General features: G+C 56.7%; 1 protein-coding gene across 1 annotated transcript in view; it reads right to left on the bottom strand.

Moving 5' to 3' along the window:
• LOC114089402 (cadherin-23) overlaps positions 1 to 26580 on the bottom strand; it is a 213280-nt gene that overhangs the window by 84251 nt on the left and 102449 nt on the right. Inside the window, exons 8-9 of the mRNA XM_071611711.1 lie at positions 25756 to 25944; positions 237 to 386 (exon numbers count right to left, since the gene is read on the bottom strand). Of these exons, the coding sequence (XP_071467812.1) occupies positions 237 to 386; positions 25756 to 25944 (339 nt within the window). The remainder of the gene's footprint in view (positions 1 to 236; positions 387 to 25755; positions 25945 to 26580) is intronic.

The raw sequence follows: 26580 nt of genomic DNA on the forward strand, positions 1-26580 counted from the left end.
CTTGGGGAAGTGCTTTAGAGGCTGCAGGGGGGCCTGAGGAAATCCCACCCAATGTCCGGACATGGGCTTGTCCTCCTTGCGAAGAGGAGGCTCACTCCAGCGCTGCCTCTCAGTGGGCTCCTCTGGGTCCGAGCCCCAGGGAAGGTGGGGGAGGTGGGGGTTGGGATTTAAAGGGGTATCCCTCTACCATGTCTCCCCTGGAGACCCCCCCACTGGGCCCAAAGAGGTGGCCTTACATCAAAGTTGTAGCGGTCCACGGTCTCGTAGTCGAGGGGGATGGCCACCCGGATGCGGATGTCCGCCTTCCCTTGGACGGAGGTGGGGGAGATGATGAAGTGGTGGGAGTTGTTCCCCACCAGGTACACCTCGAACATGCTGTTCAGGCCCTGGGGCAGGAGTGGACAAGAGCTAGTCAGAAGTTCAGAGAGGACACGGAGGCCAAGACCCAGAGCCTGAGTGCAGGTGCAGAGGGCCTGGGGGGCCAGCTGAGCCGGACAGGGCTGGCCTGCCCCACCTACAGAGGTTCTGGTCTCCCTGAGGTGATGCTGGCCCAGCTCCTGGACCCCGTCTCCTGCCCCTGTCTGGGCCTCAGGGAGTCTCCTCTGGCCCCCTCTGTCCAATGCCCTCAGGGACCTTCCCGGGCTCGGGTTCCTGTTCCTGTTCCCTTTCCCTGCCCCAGAGACCCCAACTCGGGGGAAAGAGGCCAGCAAGGAACAGAGGGAAAAGAGAAGAGGGCAGAGGGGTGGAGGGAAGAGGAGCCATGATAGGCAGGGACAGGAGAGGACAGGAGGGACAAGGCAGCACACAGCTCCTCCTATGGGATGTGTCCATCAGGGAGAACCTCAGTTTGCTTACTGGTGACAGAGAGGTGACCCAGAGCCTGGGTGGCAGAGTGCACCACCACGTGCCCCATGCAGTGGCCAGCCCTGGAGGATACCATCTCGGGCTGGGTGAATGCAGCCATGCCCACAAGGCTCTGCTGTGTCCAGCAGCCCAAGTCCATCACTTTGGGAGTGCGGTAGGTGCCTCACTAGCTCAGGGTTTCTGGAAGTTCTAACCAGAGCTGCAGCTCAAAAAACCCTCATATGAGCCGGGCGCTGTGGACCACGCCTCTAATCCCAGCAGCTCGGGAGGCTGAGGCAGGAGGATCGCAAGTTCAAAGCCAGCCTCAGCAACTCAGCAAGGCCCTGAGCAGCTCAGCAAGACCCTGTCTCTAAATAAAATACAAAAAAAGGCTGGGGAGGGGGCTCAGTGGTTAAGCACTCCTGGGTTCAATCCTGGTGCCCCCCCCAAAAATCCCCATATGATACATGATTTATTCTAATGCAAAACTGCTGGGATGTGACATCTCCATGTTACTCAAGTGCCCAGCTTAGGAGGAAAAGCCATTGCTGAAGGTGAGCCATGTGGCCTACCAACCCCCTGAGCCTGGCTGCTCACAGAAAGAGATGCATGTACTTTCTCCTGTCTCCCTGGGGGAGATCCCTCCAAACTCCCCTCCACGCTGGGTGGGGGCTGAGGTGCGCAGCCAGTCAGGAGCCTCCACCTGGCCCTGGGTGCTGATGCCAGCGGGTCACCCACCCGGGCTCCCTTGCCAGGGGCTTGTCCTCTCATTTCTCCTGTTGACCTCCCTCCCCAGCCCAGTGTGGCCAAGGGCGCATGGCCCCTCTTCTTGGCAACCCAGGGGCTGCAGAGGGACTCTCTCGGGGAACCTGTTCCTGGTGAGAGGGGCAGCCAGGCACACCGGCCCCGGAAGCCTTCCCATGCAAGGCTGGTCCCTCCCATTCAGGGCAAGGAGATGGGACAGGGTATGGCAGCCTCCAGGAGCCAGAGAGTTCACAAGATTCGGAGCCCCAGAGCTGCTCCACGGGCTCAGTGCTTTTGGGGAACAAAACATGTTGCTATTCACCCCGGGTCTCTTGAGTTCTTTCCATTCTACCAACCTGGCAATGCAAGGCCAGGGACAGGAGCCCAGGGGCGGGAGGAGCCCAAGAGCAGGCCATTGCTGGCACAGGTGTTTTGAGTGGGAGGCGGGAGCAGATCCTGGTGTCCAGGCAGTATCGGGGCCTCTAGAGTCCCCAGCCCAGGGTGGCTCCCTGGGGACTGTGGGGCTACGCTCCTCTTGGGCCTATTGGGTGGCACAATTTTCATTTCTCTCTGGTGTGGAATCCATCTGGTCAGGGGGAGGGGACAATTAAATCCCTGAAGGGGCACTAATAGCCAAAAGCCATGGAGTGTGACCACGCTGGACAGGTGACACAGCACTTCTCCCTCCCTGAACCTTGGCCCTTTGACCATGTGGGGTGGGCACAGTCTGTGCATAAAGAAACATCCCTTGCGCGGTGGGTGGCCCACCAGGACCCCCAGCCCAGCCCTGCCAGGGAGGCTCACTTACCAAGTTCTGTCAGGGGGAGTCGGTCAGTCAAGGGCATGGAGACAGGAAGAAGGAGCCGGAGAGGAGCCCAAGGGTGTAGAGAGAAAGGAACCAAAGAAAAGAGATGGTGAATCTTGGGTCAAGGCGAGGGGCCAAGACGGACCCCAGGGCACACCCAGCTCCCCAGGAGCCGCCTCCCAGGGCCCCAGTGGGCCACAGATTTGGGGTCCCGGGGAGGGGTACACTGGGGAGAGGAGCAGAGGAGGGTCAAGGGTGGACCCAGGAGGAGGGGACAGGGCAGGAAGGATGTTGATGTCAGAGGAAGCTGATCTCTGCCCCATCCATTGTCCCCTCGGTCCTGCTCCCATGAGCCTGGATAAAGCCCCTGCAGGAAGCAGCCGCAGACACAGCTATATTTTTATTTTCTTAGCATAAAAAATGTCAGAGACATGATAAGCCGGGGCATGGGAAATCTTGCAATAACTCAAAAGTGGGAGGAGCACACACTTTGTGTCTCCCTCCCGCCTTGCCCCTCGAGTGCCTTCTCCAGCGGTGACCACCAGACCAGGAAATCCACCCTGTGTGAGGCACCATCTACAGTCAGTGGCAGAGACCCAAGCCGCCCCCATCCCGACACAGTCACACACTGTACACACGCTCTGGGTCGAAGTTTTTCTTTTACAACTACGTCTTGGTGACTGCTCCCTAACTAGGAACAGCACTGCTGACGAGGACAGCAGTCATCTAAGCACACATGTATTGCACACCTACTGCCAGGCCCCGTCCAAACACTTAAAAGTACCAGACATTGCCAGGTACAGTGGTGCACGCCTGTAATCCCAGCGACTACTGAGGCTGAGGCAGGAGGATTGCAAGTTCAAAGCCAGCCTCAGCAACTTAGTGAGGTCCTAAGCACTTATCGAGACCCTGTCTCAAAATGAAAAATTAAAAGGGCTGGGGATGTGGCTCGTGGTTAAGCACCTCAGGTTCCATTCCCAGTAACCCTCCCTCCCCAAATACCAAAGAACCAAAGATCTGCCTCATTTCTCTTAATGGCTGCAAAGTGCTTCTCTCACATGTTCAGTCCCCCCTGTGGTTATTCTTGAATGACAGAAACCCCTTGAGGCCATATATCACGCCTGATACAGTGTAAATCCACCTTAGACCCTGGCACACAGTAGGTGCTCAGGGATCAGGTTTCAGCAACTCTTGGGCTGCCCTGTGTGATCCTCTTCCCAAGGGAAATTAATTCCTGTGGAAATTAAGTTCAGAGAAGTTGTCCAAAGTGGGCACGGGGGATTGGTTGCAAAGTGGGGGATCAGGGCCCAGGCCCAGATGCCAGGCCTGCGTACTCTGCAACAAATATATTACTGTTTGCAAAGGGCCCAGGTAGGGAAACTTGAGAGATCATAGGACAGAGGGAGGCTTGGTGGCCTGATGTGGGCATTCCCCTGTGCAGTGGGGGTACGTGGCGTGGGATGCACGGTCAGGCAATCAGCAATATTAGTCACCACTGCAAACGGAGGTAGGAAAATAGCACTCCAGGCCAAATTGTAGGGGAGGCTGCCCAGAATTGAACTGGTCTGAGGAAGAAAGGAAAATGCTTCTTCTTCTTTTTTTTTTTTTAAACTTTTAAACTAGCAGAAAAGGGATTCCAGATGGAGGAAGTGGCTTTAAACACAGAATCCCCAGGCCTCAGTGGGTCTTGCAGGTGCAACGCGCTGAGGATTTGGGCACTGTATACAGGAGCAGCCGGGAGCTATTCTACCCTCTGGAGCAGGGGAATACTGGGGCACACAGGTGACCATGGCAGCCATGTGTGAGTCACACCGGGGCTGCATCCTCACTCTCTTCAGGGCAATTCTGATGTGAATTCATCTGAAAAGAGGCCCAGAGCCACTGGTCAGACTCTCCCAGGGTGGGGCCTGCTGGCTGCACTTTGGGGTACTCCCCAGGGAGCCACGTCACACAGCCGGGGCTGGGAAGGCCTCAGTGCAGCGGAGGAGCGCTGAGCCACCAGAGCGGGTGGGAGAGGCCAGCAGGGCAGAGGCACAGAGAGATCACCCGAGGAAACCAGGCTGAGGAGAGGTGGACACCCAGGCCTGAGGGTTCTGCCCCGCAGTTCAGGTTGTTCACTGAGACCTGCATGGGAGGAGGAGAGCGCCAGGGCAGAGGGTGTCCTCCAGGTGTGGCACTGGAACAGGACAACAGTGCCACTGGGTGCTGGTCAGAAATGCAGATTTGGGGGCCAAACCCAGGTCTACTGAAATTCTGGGGTGGGGCCCAGCGGTCTGAGAGGCACCTCCAGGAGGCCTCATGTGTGACAGCCCCTGGGGTGGCCAGGGAAGAAGCACTGAGGAAAATCCACCTGCGAGGTGTGGGCCTGGAATCACATGGGGGGGCGGGGCTGTCTGATCACTGAGGTCATTGAAGAGTCGCCTGGTGGACGGGAATGGGCCCAGTGCAGGCCCAGGTGAAGCCCCTGGTGTAAGTGCTTTGGTGAGGCAGGGGCCCCAGAGGGGAAGAGCCCTGGCCCCTCTAGGAGAGCTCTGTGGGTCTGGAGCTAGGCCTCCTCCCTCCTCCCTGATCTGTTCCAGGGACTAGAATTTCACTCAGGCCTGACACAGCAGTTGTGTGGACCCCATGTGCTGCTGTCCTGAGATCCCCAGGGTCACCTTCTGGCCAGTCCCTTTAAATGCTCAGCCTGCCCCTTTTAGAACCTGCACAGTGGATGATTTCCTGCTGGGACTTGTGACCGTCAGCCCCTGGGGCAGGGGTGTGTGACAGGGAGATACCCTCGGGCTGAGTTGGTGCAAATCCCCTATAACAGAGCCCTGGGCTGGGCAACTTACCACAACAGCTTCCATCTGTCACCCCCCCCCCCCCCCCCCCGCTGCCACACACAGACAGAATCCTCACCTGGCCTGGTGGCATCCACATCTCTCCACCCCTTTTAGGAGAAGGAAGCTGGGGCCAGAGAGGGGACCCTCAAGCCTCCTGCCTGAATCTCAGCTCTTCTTCACCAGCCCCGAAGGCATGGAGAGCACCTGTGTTCCTTCCCCCGCCCACACGTCGGTGAACAAGGCCCGGGGGTAGGGGCCAAGCTCCCAGCCAAGCTTAGGGAGCTGAGGCCAAGCTCCCAGTAGAGAGAGCATCGCTCCTCCCAGCTCCGCCCGGCCTCCTCCGTGCCCTTGTCCTGCCACTGCGGGGGGGGGGGGGGGGGGCTGCCGACCTGGGGTGGGAGGCAGGGGGTGCTCTTGGAGCTCTTGAGGGGCAATTTTATTGGAAAGGGAGATAAAGAGGACATCAAAAGGAGCCCCAGTGTGTGTGGAGAGGAGCCGGCTGGATTAAATTCTCCTCCAGCTGGGCAAGGTGATGAGAAGGCTGATTGGCGGCCGCCGCGGGTCCCCGAGCCGAGCTGCAGCGGGCTGGGGAGCCGGGCTGCCCGCGGGGAGGCGTCGCCGGGCTCAGCTTTATTTATTTGTTGGGCGGGGGACGCGCACGTGAAATCACTCCTGGCTCCCGCAGTCCCGCCCGGTGGCTCCTGGTGGCGGCCGCCTCCCCGCCCCCCGCGGAGGGCAGCGCCTTATCAGCCGCCCGCCAGAAGGGGCCGCCGCCCGGCTCCCGCCGCCTCGCGCCCCGGAGGCGGACTTGGCCTTGGCCTTGGCGGTCGGAGCAGACGCTGCCCCGGCCCAGAACGCTCCCTCTGCCCCGGCACCTTGTGACTACCAGAGGTGGTGACGGAACCTCAGGCTCAGTGTTCTCAGCTTTTCTTTGGTGCCCGGATTGAAGTAGGGCGCAGAGCGGCGCGCACTAGGCGCGTTTTCCAGCTCTTTGCAGGGAGTCCAGCGCGTGCTGGGCCCTCTATACACCTTAGCTTGCAGAACGCTCCGGGAAGCCTGGGACAAGGAGCAGTTCCTTGGTCTAACCACGGTCATACCCAGCCTTTTCTGTCCTGAGGTGGATTTGGGCTGGTCCCCCGCTATGGGTGCCCCCCACCCCCAGCTGGAGCTGGGCACCCCCCTCAGCTTGGCACCTGCGTTTCTCTCTGCAGACAACCTGGTCCCCCAAAGGGAGGAAGGACTGACCGGTGCTCCAGGCTCCCCTGCGCTGGACACGAAACCTGCCCTTGCCTGGCTCTCCACTTCCCCAGGCTCCACCCTGCTGTGGTGACACCCGTTGGCCCTGCTCTCTGCTGCCAGTTAGTGTGGGACCTGGGCCAGTGGCCCAGTGGTGTGATGCAGGAAAGAGAGGAGGATTCACAGCTGAGGACTGGGCTCCATCCCTTCCAGCTCTGTGACCTTGGGTAACTCATGTTGCTCCTAGATCTTCAGTTTCTTCATCTGTGAAAGGGCAGAGGGAAGCCCGCCCCCCCCCCCAGGATGAAATGAAGCAGTGCTACCTTTGTTCCAGCATTTTCTGTGAATTGTGGTTTTTGGCCTAAGAAAGGAGAGTCCCTGAAGGCAGGGCTGCTGTGTGTGCTCTCCTTTGCACCTCAAATACCAAGTACGAGGGGACCCTCACCCCGCCTAGGGGAACTACAGTGTGCCCCTGGGGGGACCTTTATTCCTTTCAACAGAAGAGAAAGGACTAGGGTTATGTGAACACAGGGTGGACTGGGGAAGGTGAGGACCAGGGCTGTCTTTATGTTGGGGTGATGGGGCTGGGGCTGCTGTGAGCAGGATGGAGAGTCCCCGGGGACCTGGTGAGCTCCCGGGGTACCTGTGGGTGGTGTCTGGGTGGTGGCAGGGCGAGCCCCAGCAGGGAGTGGGGCTACAGAGCTGGAATGCAGAGACGGGCCTCCAGAATTAGTGTGCCCTTCGCAGAAACCCTGTCCAGAACTCAGACCTGCCAGGAAGAGCCCTGTGACTAAGATTCCAGGGTGCGAGGCCCTGGACTTCAGTGGTGGTTAGAGCACAAACCCTGGAGTCAGACCTGAGTCTAGATTCAGGCGCTCCCTCCTTCAGCTCTGTGTTTGCACACAGGATTTTATTCTCCTTGAGCCTCAAGTTCCTCATCTGCAAAATGGAAGGAGAGAAGTCTTCCTGATGGGCTATTGTGGGTAAACTGCAAAATTTTGGCCAAGACTGAGCGCCCCAGGCTGGGTGGTCCATGCCTATAATCCCAGCAGCTGGGAGGCCAAGGCAGGAGGATCATGAGTTCAAAGCCAGCCTCAGGAATTTAGCAAGGCCCTAAGCAGATCAGCAAGACCCTGTCTTAAAATAAAATATAAAAAAGGGCTGAGAGGAAACATCAGAGGAGGGGCTGCTTTCTAGACCTTGGCCAGGAATGAGGGAGGCATGCAGAGAGGGGCAGAGGCTCCCACGTGTCCAGGAGCAAAGGGACCTGCCACCCCATCCGGGGCGGGGCTGTAGGTCTCTCTCCCTCCCTCCTTCTGTGTTTTCTGTTGGTCTGATCCATGCTATTGAGCGGTGGAAAATCAAAGTCCACTGAAGATGTATTCTTTATCCTTTCACTTAATTAACCCCAATCAGATGTGGCAAAGTGAACCTTGGCAGGTGGCCTCTTCTCGTCCCCTCTCTCCCATCTGAGACACCACTAGGGGGCGCCAGGTTGCCCACCCCTGCCCACCTGTGGGGCAGCTGCCCCCTGTGCACTGTCCCCCGGGGCTGCCTGCTTCAAAGAGGCCAGAGGGCAACGGAAGGAGCCTTGTAGAGGTCACTGTCTCTGTGCCCCTAAATTCACCGGAGGGACCCAATAAGACTTAGGTCACGAGGTTGGTAGCAGGGCCCTAGTGCCTTTCTCTTCTGCATTCCAGCTTGTCTGGCCTCCAGTGGCTCAGAGGCTCCACCCTGGATATGGGTAGACTGTCAGGCCTGCAGGAGGGAGGGAGGCGCCCTTGCTTGGGGAATCATCCCACTGCCCCCTCCAGGGCTCCTCTGTGGTGTGGGTCCTGGCGCGGCATGGGTCTGAGGTGGTCACTGGCTTTCTTGGGGCTGCCACTCATTGCTGTGTGGCTGAGGAAAGCCCTTTTCCCTCTCTGCCTGAGATTCCTGATCTGCACAATGGAGAGCTCAGCCTGGCCTCTTCTCTCTGGGCCCTTTAACACCTGAGTCTTTTAAATCCTTTTTCTCCCTTCTCTTCCTCCTCCTCCCTCCTGGCCCCTCTGCTGCCTATTTGTGTCTCTCTTTCCCCTCCTCTGCCAGGCTGCTAGTGTCCCCTGCAAATTCATATAGTGAAATCCTAACCCCCAAGAAGGTGAGCTTTGGGAGGTGATGTGGCGAAGGCAGAGCCCTCACGAATGGGACCAAGGCCCTTAGAGAGACCCCAGAGTGACCCTTGCCCCTTCTGCCACGTGGGGACACACAGTTAGATGGTCATCTGGGAAACAGGAAGCCAGTTCTCACCAGGCACTGAATCTGGCAGCGCGCTGATCTTTCCCAGCTTCCAGAATGAGAGAAATAAGTGTCTGTGTTTACGAGTCACCCAGTTACGACAGTTGGTTATAGCAGCCCAGAGGGACCAGGTCACCTCCCCTCCCGGGCCTCCTTCTTCTGTCCCTCCTCTCCCCACCCCCCTTCGGCCGTTCTCTTCTGTGTTTCTCCCTCTGTCTTCCTTCTCCCCCTTCCCTCCTTCAGCTCTCTTCTGCGCCCCCCTTTGCGGCTCTCGCCGGCCCCCACCCCAGCTTCCCAGGTTATCTGTGGAATTCCACACACACCTGCACAGCCAGGATCAATCCCAGCTGCCCTGCCTTCAGCTTATCTTTGCTCCAAATGATTGATTTTCCCTCTTTAAGAGTAATTTGCTGGTGAATTCCATGTATTGCAAAACCCCCTGTGAAATCTAATTCAATCCGATTGGCAGCTGGCACTTGGAGGAAGAGCGCTGGAGAGCCGTCATTTTCATCACAGACGTGTGTATCATCCGTGTGCGGAGGAGGCTCTGGCGGGCAGGTGCTCCTCACCTGCTCCGCACACCTTCCCTCCCTCCCCTGGCGGGATCATCACGTTCCACCCCGAAGCCAGCCCCAGCTCCTCTGGGAGATGAATTTGGAGGTGCGCTGGGTATCTGCATTAAGCCAACGAGGACAGGTGTTTTTGAATTCAGTTTTCCCTAATTTGCAGCCCTTCGCCCCAGTGCACTGTGGGAATCTCACAAATCTTCCAAATCCAGCCACTCCTAACACCTTGTCGTCTCCTGTGCTCCCTCCTCCCTGCCCTCCTCCTCCTGAGCAGAGTCCGATTCCAGGGACCCCGCAAAGCCCACGTCACCGGGGAGTGGGTCAGCCCTGCTCTTTCTCTTCCACATTCCAGGTTTACCTGGTTCAGAGCATCCTAGGATGTGGGTATTAAAGTACTGAAACCTAGGTAGTCACAGGTAATCAGAGAGCGTGGTCCCCGACTCTACGGGGTGCAGCAGAGGCAGCTGGCACAACTGCCCAGCTGTGCAGGGGTGGAAAGCAAGGGGTTCTGAGCACCCAGTTTCCCATGGGTGAGCTCCCCAAAGGCTGCTCTGACCCTCACAGGACGTGCACATAAAGTGCTGGTCCTTTGCCAGTGAAGGTGGGCACACGGCCACCACAAGGCCCTGCTCAGCCTTGTTCCAAGTGGGTCCTGTGTGCTGGCCATAGGTCCTGTCATGGGATAAGGTGAAGTTCACGGTGTCCACTTCCAGAGATGAGACTAGCTATTCTGGCCCCATTTCTGTGCACCAAGTCAATAGTCATTTCTGGTGACATTCTAATCTTTGGGCTACCCTGGACTTTTAGGGTTCAAAGCCTTCAGCCCCGTGGGCTCTTAGTGCAGTGCTGTGGCCTTGCGGGGCTGGCTGGGAGGCAAGGCTGCCCATGGTCATGGTCAAAGGATGAGCATTATATGGAAGACCCAGAGGCCACAGGGACTGTCCTAGCCCCAGCTAAGGAGCTGCCTGCTGCTACAGGCTCCCGGGCTGTCATTCATGTGTGAAGGGCAGAGGAAGCAGGTAGGATTTATGAGTCCCCAGATCTTAAATTGATGACAGACAGCAAGACCTCCACCCTCATGATCCCTAGGAAGTGAGTCTTGTCCCCTTCCTCCCCTCTCCCTCCAGCATAGGGTCCTGTGTGGAAGGTTCCGGCCCCGGGTGGAATTCTCAACAGTCTCTTCCCTCCGGCTCTGTCGCACAACCCTGGGCTGGCCTCCCAGCACGTTTCAGAATCTGCCAACCTGCTCCTCCCCCCCACATCTGGTCTCAGTCCCTTCCTCTGCTGTCCAGCTGGCAAACTCTGCTCCTGAGTTTTGGTTGTGGTTTTGGTGGGGGACTAAAGTGGGATGTAAGTGTTCTCAGAGATGCAGGGAGACCCCGATGTAGGGGGAAAGAAGTGCATCCTCATCTGCCCCAGGCCCAGAATTGTCCTGCACCCAGGAGCGGCCCTTCTGGGGAGGAATGTGTGGCCAGCAGTGCAGGGCTGCTGCAGGCAGAGGGTGAGTGTCCAGCCCTCTGCTCTCTCGCCAGGGCCTCAGGACAGAGCAGGGAGGGGCAGGGTGCCCTGCTGGGAGCTGGGTCTCCCACTTGGAGGGCTCTGTCTCCATCTTTCCACCGTGAGGAAGCTATTTCCCTGCTTACACACAGAGAAAAAAATGTACGGCAAGACAAAGGCATCTCAATGCCTTATGGAAATCAGGGGGGGCACTGCCAGCTGCCAATCACACGAGTGTCCCCACTACCTGTCCTCCAGTCGTGAGCCCATCATCTTGAGAAGAGTGCACGGGGCCAGAAGGGAGATGGCCCTGGAGCGGACCTGCTTGTGACCTTAACAAACTGTCCTCTTGAGGTTGCTGTTCAAAATGGAGACCCACTGCCAGGAGAGGCTGTGAACCTGGTGTCCTGGAAGCCAAGGGCTGTAGATGACTGCAGCCCCCGCTTCCTAGCCCTCTGCCAGGGAGAGCTGCCCCTTCCCACCAACAAAGGCACCTCACATGTCCTAAGGGAGGGTTCTGGGCTGGGACAGGGTGCAGGCTCCAGGTGAAGGTGTAGTCGTGCCTGGAGACAGCCCTATGGGCCTCTCTGCTGCCCCTGGGCATGGCTACCTTCCTGCACAAGACCCTCCTGCTGGACATCATTTGGAGATGTGTGTGTGGCCACACAGTGGCTGTGGTGTGAGAATCAAATCAGAAGATACAGATGGAGACGCAGGGGAGGGGAGAGGAGGCCGAGACGGGGAAGATGAGACTCAGGGACAGGGAGAAGAATGGAGTCATTCAGGTGAGGATCTCAGTGGGGGCCCAGACAGAACCAAGAGGCCTGGCCACTGCTGCCCAGCATGGTGGTGGCAGGTGGGAGCAGCCCACATCTTCTTCCCCTCTTCTAGCCTCTCCCCAGCTGCCCTTTAAACTTCTGTCCCTCCCATTGCTAGAACTCCAAACCCCAGCCTCATCCGACCCGCTCCCCCTTCCCACAGACCCCATGTCAAGCAGGCTTGGCCTGGGCCCAGTCTCTACCCATCTGTGCTCCCCACCTTCACCCTGGGTCCCTATCCCCATTTTACACGTGTTCAGACTCATCAACCTAAAGCGCAGCTCGGAGGCTATCACTCACACTCAAGAACCATCAGTGACTCCCAAATGCCACCCGAATTAGGTTCAAACTCCTCATGGGATTCAAGGTCAACCAGCCTGCCTTGCTGGCTGCCTTAGAGGGTGCCTGTGACATGCTTGATGATTTATGACCGTGATGAGGAGCCTGGTGCTATCAAGACCTAACAGCCCACCGCGGGGACTGTTGACGCGGCTGCCTCTCATTTCATCTTCAATACATCATAATTTACTTTTTTAATTAACAACCCACAAGATCGACATTTTGGTATACATTTCTATGAGCACTCAACCACTGAGCCACAGCCCCAGTCCTTTTTCATATATTATTTAGAGACAGGGTCTTGTTGAGTTGCTTAGGGCCTCCCTAGGTTGCTGAGGCTGGCTTTGAACTTGCCATCCTCCTGCCTCAGCCTCCAGAGCTGCTGGGATCACGGGCGTGCGTCACCGCACCCAGCTCAATTCTATGAATTTTAACACGTGGACAGATTCTGGTTACCCACTTCCCTCACAACCAGGACGGAGATCAGTTCACACCCCCCAAAAACGTGCTTGTTCTATCCCTTTGCCCTCTGCCCTCTGTCCTGTCACCCTAACCCCTGACCAACCACGGATCTTCTGTTCTCTGCTCCTAAGCTTTTTGAGAATGTTCTAGAATCAGGCAGCAGTAAAGCATTTGAGACTGGTTTCTTTCGCTCACATAATGCCTCTGGGATCCATGGGGTCCTCACTGCACCCTAGGGCTCTGCGTCTTTAAGCACAGTCCCACCCCCAGCCAGGCGGGGGCCAGAGAAGGCTCTGGAGGCAGGCAGGAGAAGGGCCAGGGGGATTCTGTGTTTTTGACGCCTGGTGGGCGTGCTCAGTACAGATTGGCAGGTGGAACATTCTCTAATGGGGGCGATTAAAACCAATCATCCTGTTCGCACAGAAAAGTAAACATGGACGCAGCTGCTAATTTGTGGCTATTGATGGCTGTCAGGGCCGCTGGGCCCCCATCCTGAGTCCTGCCTCTCCCTGCTCACCACCCTTCATGCCTCAATTATTCTGCCCTCAGTGCCTCTCGGTGCTCCCCCTCCCTCAGGACGGCTCTTTCCCAGTCCTCTTCTGCCCTAAGGTGAAACGTCGGGGGGCCCAGGGCTGCCCAGCCCCTTCCTCTCTGCTCTGGCCACGCCCCCTTCCCGGTGGAGACCCTGGGACCAGCGAGGCCAGCTTTAAACTCGATGTGGACACTGGCAACTTCTATTTCTGCAGCCTGGACCCACACAGAGCCTCCTGCTCCATTTCTAGAGCCTAGGGGAGCCACTAACGTCATGTCAGTCACTTGACGTTGACCATGGTGGAGCATTTCCACTACAGAGATCACCAAACGATACAAGCCAGTGTCCCTGACCCCAGAGCCACTTCCTGGACATCTAACAGCACACCCACCTGCCCTGCTGGCACTTCCATCCGGATGGCTGACAAGCAGGTCAAACAGGACCCGTGAGAGCTGACCACGCACTCCATCACCCTCACCGACAGGTGCCCGGACAGCCACGAGGAACTCCCAGCCCCACCAGCAAACGTCCCTTCCAGACAGATGCAGCGTGGGACCACGGCTCACCCCCACAGCACCTCCCTGACCCAAGGACCGCTGTGCCCCATCTGAACCCAGGTTGTCACCTCCTCGTCCCGGCCCCTTCCTTCACTCCTAGTCACCCACCCTAGTCACCCTCGTGAGGGCCCCTTCACTTCACTCCTCGTCACCAGCAGCAAGAGCACCTTTTAGAAAATTAAGGTAAATTTCATATAACATAAAAGTCACCCTCTTTAGCACTTTAAAGTATGCAAACAAACGGTGTCTACTGTATCCACTGGGCTGTGCTGAGCCTTTTCATGGCTCCCAAAGGAAACCCTGTGTCCATTAAGCAGCTGCTCCCGGCACCTCCAGGGCCCTGAACCGCCATTCCCCTCTCTGCCTACCACCTGGCCTTCTGGACACTTCCTACAGATGGACTCACACGGCACGCGTGACTGTTTTGTGTCACCCTATAATGGCTGGGTGACATCCCACTGGGTGGAAGCACCCCGTTGTGCCCACCTGTGATTGACGGGCACTGGCTTGCTTCCATGGCATGTCCTCTAGCACCTCAGTCACATGGTGTCACTCCCTGCTTCTTACGCTCAGCCAGCTTCCTGTCCCTTCTCTGAGGACCCTGTCTCAGATCCATGAATTTGTTCTTCCCTTCGGAAAGTTCCACAGGGCCGGACCCTCACTACCGGGGGTCTCTGGCCAATGTCACCATGTTGAGAGGCTTCTGCTGCTGCCCTCCCCGCTGCTGGCCAGTCCTCCTGGAGCCCAGCCCAGCTCGCTGTCTCCCCCTGGCAGTGGTCACCGCCTGCCTCCCCATGCGTCTGTTTCTTTCATCTCCGCCACTGGAACACAGGCTGCCAGGGGGCTGGGCTGCCTGGCGTTCAGTGGCGGGTGGTACAGAGATCAGCACCTGGCGCATAGTAGGTGCTCACCGAGTAAACAAGGGGATAAATGGACTCCCACCTCCTACCCATGGGGAGAGTCCCTAGAGCGCCTGTCTCCCCTGTCCAGGGTGCCCGCTACCCCATGTGCTCGATGGCCCTCGGCTATCTTTTGCTATACTCTGTGACCTTCCATAGAAGGCTCCCTCTCTGAACCCAGTTTTGCTCATGTGAAAAGAGTCTGAGATCATGTGCCTGTGGACACGGGTGCTCGTTGGGACCGATCTGGGGACTCCATGACGGGCACCCTCTCGCCAGGGATGCAGGTGGACGCCCAGCTGGGGGTCAACGCCTCCTTGCTCTCAACTCTCTTTGAATGAATTCCTTTTAACAGACGGAGGGACCGAGGCCTGGCGTGGGGAAGGCAGGTCTGCCTGAGCCTCCACGGAGGAGTCCCGCCATGACGCTGGGCCTTGCCATGCACACCTGCCCCTCTGCCCTCATTCTGCCCCACTCCCCTCTTTCAGGGGACAGCTGCAGGAGCCCCAGAAAGCAGAGCTGGGCGTGGCTCGGGAGCACCCACAGATGCCCAGCGGGACCTGAGCTTTCTCTATCTTGATGACTAGGATGTCGCGGCCTGTGGTTGCCACGACGGGGGGTGGGGGGGGTGGGGGGCCCAGGGCTCGAGGCCCAGGGAGCTCTGCTTGCCCCAGGTCAGGATGGGAGAGGAGCACCTGGTGCTGTCGGGGAGAGCTGGGGGTGGGCCGGGAATGGGGCGGGAGGTGCTACAGGAAAGCACTTTCTGGGGTGAAACTGGGCCCACCGCTGTCCACAGGGAGGGGGCACCAGGGGGGCTTCAACAACAGAGAGATGGTGGAGAAAGGAGGGGATGAGGCTGCTTCTGACTCCAGGGGGTGTCTTCAGAAAGACTAGCTGCTACGTATAGGGAACGTCACCCACAGATAAGTGATCCCTGCTACTTCCGATGGCTCCAGTCCTGCTCAGGAGCGTAGGTGGGTCACACAGGGAAGCAGACAATCAGGGGCAGGCAAGGGCACAGCTCCCCAAATCCAACATGAGAGATGAACCCCAGTCATCAGGGGGGACTTGGGACTGGGAGCCACACAGGCTGGGGTGGGCAGAGGTGAGGGACGGGCGCTGTCACTGTGGGCTCCCCACCAGGGCTGGGGGCCTGGTGTCAACTGCATGCTAATGACATTTACAGAGGAGACTAAAGCAGGGGGTGTCTCAGTTACCCCAGGACACACTCTGGTCCTCAGGAGGGTTGGAGCTTAGCCTGCGGGAGGAGTCACCCCGTGGGATGTCACCAGGGAAAGAAAGGCCAGAATAATCGTCATGGTAATAAGAGGCCCGGAGAAGTCAGCTGGGGGAAATCAAGGGGAACCCACACAGACTCACTGTGTCCTGAGCTCGCGGCTTCCTGCCCAGAACCAATTGCCTTTGAAGGCAACAGGTATTTTTCTGGGGCCCTGGACATGTGAGCAGAAGCTGTGGGCAGCAGAGGCCCTGCAGTCAGACCCCTGCCCACTGGAGGGACGCTCAGTGGGCAGCAGCAAGTCTTCTAGGGTGGAGATTGCTGTGGGTGGACGCATAACCCCTGTGAAGGCACAGAACGCCCAGAAGCTCTTCCTTTTAGAAATAAGAGCAGCCAGGATGGGCCCCCGGGTCTGGGCACGGGGTGGGGGATCCCGACCTCCACCTGGCTGCACGCCTTGCTCAGCTGCTCCTGGGGGGGTCCTTGCCCCTGCGTCCTCTCTGCTTGTCTTCACGCGTGAAGCCACAAGTGGTGAGAGGTGCAAGATGTCGGGGGCATCCCATCCACCTCCTTTCTCCCTCCTGCGGGGATTCCGTGGGCAGGGGGTGATCTCTAGCCAGATCCCAGTGATCTGCCTAGTGGAGGGGAAAGCAGGTCCTGGTAACGGGTGATCGTGCACCCACAGAAAGTGTGGACTGCCATCCTGCCCACGGCATGCGGCCAGCCTGTCCTCCCCCTTCCCCACCTCTCCTCACTGCTTCCAGAGTTTGGTTTCTTTTTCCCCTTCCTTCCTTCCCTCCCTCCCTCCCTCCCTCCTTCCTTATTTTGGTACCAGGGACTGAACCCAGGGGCACTCAGTCACTGAGCCACACCCCCAGCCCTGTTTGTATTTTATTTAGAGACAGGGTCTCCCTGAGTTGCTCAGGGCCTTGCTAAGTTGCTGAGGCTGGCTTTGAACACGTGATTCTCCTGCCTCAGCCTCCTGAGCCACTGGGATGACAGGCGTGCACCACCACGCCCGGCCTTATAATGTTTTTAATTGCATAACATAAAAGAGACCACAAAATCAACCAATTATTTAGAAACGTAGTTATCAAACTCTTTTAAAAAGGTGCCGTGGTGATAGGTGTGCTTTGGAAAGCGCTACACAATGAGGTTCAGTAGCGGGTCTGACCTCTGCTGTAATTTCAAACAGCGATGAGTGTAAATGGCATGTTGAGATTCCTGGGCATGTGATATGAAAATACCTGAGATTTCTCTTGGGGTCAAAGTCACAGACACTGCTATATAATCAGTGGGGGGGGGGGGGGGTGCTGGGATTGTGGCTCAGCGGTAGAGCGCTCGCCTAGCACGGGCGGGACCTGGGTTTGATCCTCAGCACCACATAAAAATAAAGGCATTGTGTTGTGTCCATCTACACCTAAAAAATAAATATTAAAAAAACAAAAACCAAAATAATCAGTGGTGGCTTGCTTCTAGACCCATGACGTAACAAAAGGGCAGGTTGTAGTGCAGTCCAATGTTAGTGGGAATAAAGATGCAGGGTCTTCTTCAGCCAGGGTCATGGGTGCCTGTGTGGGGTGGGGGCCAGTGGTCTACCTGCCTCCTGCGAACCCCTGGACTGCCTGGGAGCGGCCCTGAGGGAGCCTTTAGCAAGACCACAACCTCTGCAGGGCCACGTCGTCTGGAGGGCCCAGAGACCCTGCAGCCTGGACAGAGACCCTAACAGGAACAAATAGCGCGCTCGCCTGGCATGTGTGCGGCCCGGGTTCGATCCTCAGCACCACATACAAACAAAGATGTTGTGTCCGCCAATAACTAAAAAATAAATATTAAAAAAAAAAAGAAGCTTTAAAAAAAAAGTGAAAATAAATTTAAATAAATACAAGGTCGTGGGCCGCGGCTCCCGACAGGTCTGGAGCACACATGAAACGGAAAGCGAGAGTGAGGGATGGAAATAAAGTCTGAGATGAGCAGGAGAACAAGAGCCGCCTCCCTCCGTCCCTGAAATTGCTGCCCCCGACTCCACAGAAATGACCCCATGTTCTGGGATGAGGCTTTTCTGCCGTCATTCGCTTTCCTTTATTTACCCCGTGCTGTCTTCTCCTCGGGGAGGTGGGTAATTCTGTTTGTTTTTTTCTTTTTCTTTTTTTCCCTATGCCCCTCAAACAAATTAATGGTGTCACCTGCCTGAAACGGGAATAAGCTCCTGGCAGATGTGTCCCCGTTCACTTCGATGGTGAGGTCCCTTTTCATTTTTTAATCTCCCTCTACTCCCTCCCTCCCTCCCAGCCCTTGGGATGGGCAGAGCCTCCCCTTTGTGGGCACCAGATCTTTGAGTGGTTTGCCCGGTGGGTCCAAAGCCCTGGGATTCTTAACCCCTGCTTCCAACGGATCCCTGGAGATGACCTGCCTCACTCCAGAGGGGGCTCTTTGCCCCCGAGGGACCCTTCTTCCTAAGGGCCCCAGCAGAGCTGGCCTGAGCTTAGCTGCGTGTGCTTCCTCAAGACTACGCTGTCCCTGGGACGCCTCTCCCCGGCACAGATACAGAAGGGAAAATCAACACGGTTTGGAAAACTGAGATGGGAGAGAACGAGGGGGCTACGTCTGCAAAGGGCTACGTCTGCTCAACACTCCACGGCACGTGCAAGAGGCGCAGGACTGAGAGTCCAAGGTCAAGTCCTCCACCTTCTGGCTGTATGACCTTGGGCAGGCCCCTTAACCTCTCTGAGCCCTCTTTCTCTCTGAAAAAGTCAAGTTAAACAGACCTGTCTCCCAGTCTGGGCACGAGAATCCCAAGAGTCAACGCAGAGAGAATGCTTTTTATGACCAGACGCGGTTCTAAATACAAATATGAACTCATTTTCCCTCCCCACAGCTCTGTGAGGGAGCTACCATCACTGATAAGAAAATGGAATCAGAGAATAAATAAGTCCCCTAAGGTCATACAGATCAAAAGTGGCAGAGCAATCTGGCTTCAAAGCCCTTATTTTTATTTCTAACCAGCGGCCTTTCTCACCCAGGTGAAGCCAGATGTACAGATTCCTGGGCAGACGGGGTGCGGCGGGGTGGAGGCGCGGCCCCTCTGCTGCAGGCAGGGGGGGCGTGGGATAGGGCAGCCGAGACACCTGCCAGGTCCTCTTGGGATGGGTAGAGTGGTAAAGAGCCATGGTTTCCCAGAGGTGGACCCCGGGCAGAGTGGGGGAGGACACGGGTAGTGGATGGGCGGGTGGGGCTGGAGGCCCCTTCCCCTCCCTGGGGCCTGGGCAGGTCTCATGGCAGAAGGCTGGGTTTGGAGTTCAAAACCCTGGGCCAGCCTTTTGGCTGAGTCCAGGTGAACATCAGAGAGCCTCTGTCAGTCACAAAGGCCCAGGGTCCTCCTGGCCAGAGTTCTGAGTGGCGGTTCTACTGGACTTTGAGAATTTCATTATAGGGGGACTGTGGGTTCCCGGGCTTCTCCCCAAACTTGTCTGAGGAAGACGCTAAGTTGCAGTGAGTCACCAGGCAGCCCGAGGAAGCCCTGCCGACCGCAGCAGGTGGTCAAGGCGGCTGGGCGAGGTCCCCCGAAGGAGACCTCCTACTCCCCAGCCCCCGCCGCTTTGCCTCTGGTCCCCAGGAACCCCCTTAGCAGTCAGAGGGCTCCTTAAGAAAGGGTGAGCCAGACCACAGCAGCCGTCAACTCCTGGGTCCCACGGTAACGGGAAGAGGCACTCCCCATCTGACAGCCTCCTCTGACAAAGGCTGCGGCCTGCGTCTCTCCTCTCGGAGCCCCAGCCAGTTCCACCAGTCTTTGCCCTACTTCAGGAAAAGGCCAGGCTGTGTACCTTGTGGGTCCTCTGTACCTTGCAGGGGAGCACCTGCTGCTAGAAGGTTCTTCCTTCCCAGCTCTGCGTGGCCACCTCCACCACACACTACCCCCTGCTCAGCCTTCCTGGGAGGCTCTCCTGGGCCCCAGAGTGGAAGACGGCCTCTCTGCCCTGGCGCCCACTCATGTCCTTGGAGTCCTGCTTCCTTCCTTCCTTTATTTTCTCTCTTCCTCGTGCTGAGGATTGAACCCAGGGCCTCGAATGTGCTAGGCAAGCGCAGCACTGCTGATCCCCAGCTCAGCCCCCCCCCCCCCAGCCTTCTCCACCAGAATGAAGTATGAGCCTTTAGAGAGCAGCCCACACTTCAGCGCCACTCTCATGACCCGGCCTAAGGCAGGAATTTAGTAGATGCATAATGGGGCCCATAGTGGGTGCATAATGATTGCTGAGTGAATGAATGATCTCTCCATCTGCCTAAATTTCACTGTCGTCCCTTAGGACTACACCTTCACGAGATCTGAAGGCTTTTCTGATATGATCCCAGTTCCCAGAAGCAGCAGGACCGAGCAGCAGAGGCGTCCCTGGGAGTGGGGTAGACACTGGCCCTCTGCTGTCCACCACCATCCCTCTCCTCTGCAAAAAGTGCCCTCAAATATGGGGGAAAAGGTACACTCGGACATTGCTGGTGGGACTGCAAACTGGCGCAACCACTCTGGAAAGCAGTGTGGAGAGTCCTCAGAAAACCTGGAATGAAACCACCATTTGACCCAGCTATCCCACTCCTCAGTCTATACCCCAAGGACTTAAAATCAGCACACTACAGTGACACAGCCACATCAATTTTTACAGCAGCTCATTCACAATAGCTAAGCTATGGAACCAACCTAGGTGCCCTTAAAATAGAAGAATAGACAAAGAAAATGTGGTACATATACACAATGGAATATTAGTCAGCCAAAAGGAAGAATGAAATGATGGCATTTGCTGGTAAATGGATAGAAAGGGAGCTTTTCATGCTAAACAAAATAAGCCAATCCCCCAAACCAAAGGCTGAATGTTCTCTCTGATATGTGGATGCTGCCTCACAACAGGTGGTGGGGTGAAGGGGGGGTGTTTACCAGATGGGAGGATGGGGGAAGGGAGGAGGGATGGGGGAAGGGAGGGGGGATGGGAATGGGAAAGAAGAATGAACCAGACAGAACTTTCCTACGTTCACATATGAATACACAACCAGTGGAACTCCACATCGTGTTCAACCACAAGAATCGGAAGTTAGACCCCATGTATGAATGATATGTCAAAATACACTAAAAAAATATTTTTAAATGACCTCAAGGACAGGAGAAAATGTGTTCGGAGAAGCTGGGGGCAGAAGTGAGGCAGAAATACAGTGGATCCACCATTCCCAACTCCTGAGAAGAAAGGGGAGCTAAAGGTCCTCTCCCGATGGAGGGAAGGCACTGTTGTTTGGCTCTGGGTCAGCCAGAGGGGTCCTGCACAATGCACCAACTATTTAAAAACAAAATCCTCCTTGTGGAGCTGCAGAGCGGCAGGATCCCCCAAGGCCCTGCCACCCCCCCCCACCCGCTGCCCCCTAGTCCCCCTCTCTGCATGTCACCCTGTGTCTGGATGTTGTCTGGGCAGGAGAGTGGTTTTTAGAATAACTGAGCAAAAAATTCCAACCACCCACCTCAGGGATTCTTCCTCCTGTGCAGATGGGAAACAGAAGGTGGAGGACAGGGTGGGGACCCTAGTGGGTGAAGGTGCTGCCTATCGACTGTGGCTATCGGAACACCGAGGGAGACAGCAAATTGCTGGGCAGAGTGGATTGTGGCCACAGCCTTTAATTTGAAACTCGGAGATGCGCGGTCCCCGGCTGGCTTCCCAGCCTGTGCCTGCAGGATTTTTTCCCCCTTATCTGCATCACAACCATCTATTTGCATCTCAACTGTCACAGGATACAAATGGCTTCAGCCCACCCCAGCCTTTTCTTCCCTGGCTTCTCTGAGTTTTCTATAGCTGGGCCAAAGAGAAGAAATTACTCAAAGAGACCTGAAAATGTGACGGAGTCCTTGGGAGATAGAAAGGGTCTTTTTCAAGCACCTTTGCATGGTCTGGCAGAGCCGCGATTCAGAGACGTACAGAATCTTAGATCTGGGGCGGGGGTGGGGGGGACTGCAAGCATCACCTAGTTTTTTGAGTTCAATTAGCATCCTAATTAGGACTAACTGCCACAAAGTTCTGATTGAGAGGTTAAACTGCTACCTTCTTCCTCTTCTGTTTTGGTCAGCACCCTCCACTGCCCCAAAATGGACTTTTGAGGTCATCCGTCCAGTAAAAGCCCTGGGCCACCTTGTTGCTACTTCCATCTTCAAAGGCACCGTCCCTCAACAGTGTGTGCCTCTGGAGTGGCTCTCAGGGGCCAGGCGGAGTGTGAGGTGTGGGGTTGTCCTGCTGAGCAAATCCAGACCAGGCCCCAGCTGTGGGTCCTGCTGTGTAACCAGGAGATGGGTCTGGACGGGACCAGCATGCTCAGAATTGTAGAATCACAGTCACAGTCACAGGGACAGACAAGAGCCTGTGACACAGGACTTCGACCTCTCTTCTGCCCCCTTCCCTCTTCCTCTTTTGCTCAGTGACCATGTATTTCTGCCACACCAAGCGAATCCAGAGTCACCTTCAACCCAGACGCAGACCCCCACCGACATTCTCCCCCTACGAAGGGACAGACAGGACAATTTCTTCAAGGTCTTTTCCAACATCTGCCTGGTTCCCCTCAGAGGTTGTTTTTGCCCCAGATTCCGGACACTGGGCAGTGCCCTCGCGCCTGCGGCCTGTGCCTGCTGTCTGTGGGCCATGCGGCTGAGCCCGCTGGGCTTGGCCCTCGGACTGAGGTGGTGGTGTCTCCTTGACATCTGGAACCTGGCCTTGGGGCCTGTTCCCTGGCAAGTTCTGAATCCCTCCCGGGTTCTGGAGACGGCAGAAGAGCCGGCGGTGGCCAAGGCGTGGGCTGGACTGAGCTGGCCACTCCTGCCCTCCTGTGGAGGAAGGAGCCCGGGTGGGGTGGGGGTGCTATGGTTTGGGGCAGCCCCACTCAGAGCCAGGGACATGGGACGGCCCAGATGACCTCAGGGTGGGGCAGTGTGGACCTGGGCGTGGCCTCTTCTTCCTCGTCCCCCTCTCTGCATGTCACTCTGTCCTGGAGAAGTGGGTCCCTGGAGGGACACAGGTCACCTCCCTGGGGAAAGGAGCAGTGGAGCACACCCAGGGAAGGTCTGCGTTGGCTCCGGGGGTCCCCGAGGGCATGGCATGCCATGTGCCCAGGGCTGTGCCTAGGTGGGAGCGTCCCTCGGGGCAGGCTGGGCCCGACTGTCCTCAGCCTCTTTTTCCTTTTTGTACCAGGGATTAAGCCCAGGGATGCTCGGCCACTGAGCCGCATCCCAGCCCTTATTACATTTTATTTAGAGACAGGGCCTCACTGAGTTGCTGAGGCTGGCTCTGAACCCGCGATCCTCCTGCCTCAGCCTCTGGAGCTGCTGCGGTTACAGGTGTGTGGCATCGCAGCACCTGCGGCGTCCCCTAGGCATTCTTTCGGACAGTCACACAGGAGCCTGAGTAAGTGGGTTCTGGGGCTCTGGCCTCACTGTTGGGGACACTCTCTGGACCAGGTCGGGGTTGGGGAGCTGCAGCTCTGGGGACAATGACAGTGGGTGGGGTTTCTGTGTGGCAGTGGCGACGCTAAGCCCTGCCCACCTTTCTCTCTCCTCTCAGCTTCCCCAGCAGCAGAGACCAAGATGTCGCCACCTCCCCACACCCAGCCTCTGGCAGTGAGGCTGGGACAAGGAGCCAGTTCTGACCACTGGGTGGAAGTTGGGGCCACTCTGAGATGAAGTGAGGCAGAGCTGTGCTTAGCCTCTGTCGCCCGACCCCACCCCACCCCAACACACGGCAGCACCGTCGAAACCGCAGACTGCACACGTAAGTGACCTCTTGGAGTGGCCTCCCTGCAGATCCCGGCCGGACATGGAGGCCAAGTGAGAAATGAGCGTGTGCGTTGGGTCAGCTTGTTACTGCAATACCAACTGACAGCTACACTCGCTCTCTTATTTCTTTTTGAACAGATGAGTGGACCGAGGCTCAGGAAGGGCCATTAATTTACCTGGAGTCGGGGCCAGTAAATGGCAAGTCTGGGCTGCCACAGAGGCGCTGTGCGCTCCCAGAGCTTGTCCTGCCTGCCTGCCTCCTGGGTTCCTGCCAAGGTCAAGTCCAAGTCCCCGGCCTGGGTTCCTCACATCTCCCACCTCCCACAGCCCAACCCTGTTAGCAGGGGTCACTATTCCTGTGTCCTACCTGCAGGTTTCTGCCTCTGGGCCTGTGGGGGCCACCATCCTGGCAGGCCAGCCTTCCTGCCTGCCCAGGGCTCAGCCCCAGGTCCCTCCTGCTAAAAGCCTTTCCTGATCCTCGCAGCCCCCTGCCGTCAGGACCCGGGACCCCACACTGGGACTGGCATGTCTCCTCTCCCAGGCATGACTGTACCTCTGCAAGGAAGGAGGAGGCTTTCTTCTGAGGTTCTCATTCAGAGTAGCCTCTATTTTTAAAAAAACAATTTTATTGTTTTTTGGTACCAAGGAATGAACCCAGGGGCACTCAACCACTAAGCTACATCCCCAGCCCCTTTTAAAATATTTTATTTAGAGACAGAGTCTCACTAGGTTGCTTAGGGCCTCACTGAGTTGCTGAGGCTGGCTTTGAACTTGCCATCCTCCTGCCTCAGCCTCCTGAGCCACAGGGATTATAGGTGTGTGCCATCATCACGCCAGGCTTCAGAGTCGTCTCTGACAGGGATGTGCCTGGCTATACTCCAGGGAGGGATGAGATGACTGAATGGGGTTTGAGAAAATACTGGAATTTATTTTATACCTGTTTATCCCTACTTTTAAAAGTGGGACATTTGGACAGGCCCGTGGTCATGCTTGACCCCCAGGGGAAAAACCTAGTTCCTAGTAAACAGTAGGTGTTCAATACATCTTAAGTCATCTCAGGCAGACAGGCACGGGACGCCTCAGCCGGGAGCTGGAGGTGTGTGTGCCCGTGTGAACAGGCGGGACTGGCTGGGCCTTGGGTCCAGTCCTGGCGGGGTGAGTCCAGCGGGCACAGCGGGCTGGGGAGGGGTAGGGGTGAGGGCGGCGGGCTCCTGGGCTGGCCCCGTGGCCGTTAGCTGGGCAGCCAGAGTGGAGGGGCTCCTTAGGAAGAAGCCCGCCTGGGACAAGGACAGAACAGGAGCCCCGCATGGGACAGGTGAAGGAGGCGCCCCAGGCTGGGGTACCTGACGGAGTCCTGAGCAGGGCAGGAGGACAGGACAGAGTGCTGCCAATGTGGCCCCTGCAGAGGGCCAGGGAGGCAGGGCACCAGGCGGAGGGAGATGCAGGCTGAGAGGGTCTAAAGGGACAAACAATTCCCATGCCAGCCTGGCCCTCGGCCAGCGCTGCAGGGGTAGTGGGGCTGGTGGGGGAGGCCTCTGCCCCAGCCTCTGTCTCTCCCCAGCTCCGCCTACGTCCTAGGGCAGGCGTCATTGAACAAGGTGACACAGACCTCCTGGACCCCTGATGGCTAGGGATCCTCTTGAAAGCACCTGTGTCCCCTGAGCAAGCTCTTCACATGGAGGGGGGCATTACTACACCAAAAGCAGGAGTCAGACTTTCTGCCAAGTGTCATTTGTATGGGCCTCTAAACTGGACATGCACCTCCTACACACGGCAGAGACCACCCCTCAGGTGTGAGAAAGCGCACTGGTGCTTTATTTCTACTTTCAAAAATTGCTATTTGAACCCAGGGGTGCTCTACCACCGAGCCACATGCTCAGCAACAGCCCTATTTTTATTTAGAGACAGGGTCTCGTTAAGTTGCTTAGGGCCTGAGATGCTGAGGCTGGTCTCCAACTTGCAATCCTCCTGCCTCAGCCTCCCGAATCACTGGAATTACAGCTGTGTGCCACCACACCCACCTTAAGATGGCAATTTTAGTGCATACTTTATCACATACCTATGAGATGAGTACAGTGACCATGTATATAAACTCTAAATAAAATGCCACATATTGGAGTGTGTGCTTGGATGTTTTTACAGGGTAGAGATGGCATCTGTAACAGTTTAGAGACTTTCGATTTTTGCAGCCTTATTTATCAGCACCTGTGTTTGTTTCTGTCTCATAACTGAGGACCTGGAAGCCCAGAGACACCTGGTATCCCTCTCAAGGTTGTACAGCGCGGGCAGGACAATAACACTGGACGGGTCCTGGGTTCCAGGGACTCACCTCATCCTTGTCCACGACCTGGATGAAGAGGGGGAGGGCAAAGCCAACCTGAGCCAGCTCGGTGATGGCCACGCTGTACTCGGAACTGTTGAACTCTGGAGCATTGTCGTTGATGTCGATGACCAGGATGTTGAAGGTCGTGGTGACAGTGGCATCAGATGGGGTGCGGTCATCATTCAGCTCTGTGCCCTGAAGACAGAGTACCATCCACCAGGTGTAAAGAAGGCCACAATCCCAATAATAGCTACTGTTTACCAAGGACTTTCTCGAATTTAGACACTGATTTAATATGAACCATCTCATCGAATCCTCACTACAGCCCCAGGAAGAAGATTCTACCTTTAGTATCCTCATGTCACTGAGAAGGACATGAGGCTCAGAGAGGTTAAGGAACTTGTACGAGGATGCTCAGCTTTGCAATTCAAACTCAGGCAATAGGATTCTAGAACTGACACGGAGATGAGGTGGACAGGAAGGAAGGGACAGATTTGGGGTTCATCCAAGGGTGGATGGAGATTCTATTCAATTTGGCAGATAATAAAACTGAGGCCAGGAATTTCTGGGCTAAAGGCTGGTCAAGACTTAATGGAACATCAGCTGTGGACGGAACGCTGCTAGTTTCAGGGTGAGGTTTGGAATAGATGGACAGATTCACATCTTGGGGCACCTAACCACTGCACCAGAGCGCCAGGCCCCCAAATACCCGTTCCCAGTTCTGACCCCAAGCTCCAGAAGCGGATTCTCTGTGTGAGACCCAAACAGAGGCTCCCCAGGGGGACTGGATGCACCACCAGGTTGGGGGTCCCACATCCACATTTTATAGAA

Source organism: Marmota flaviventris, chromosome 4 (assembly GCF_047511675.1).
Source record: "Marmota flaviventris isolate mMarFla1 chromosome 4, mMarFla1.hap1, whole genome shotgun sequence".
Classification (NCBI taxonomy): Eukaryota; Metazoa; Chordata; class Mammalia; order Rodentia; family Sciuridae; genus Marmota; species Marmota flaviventris.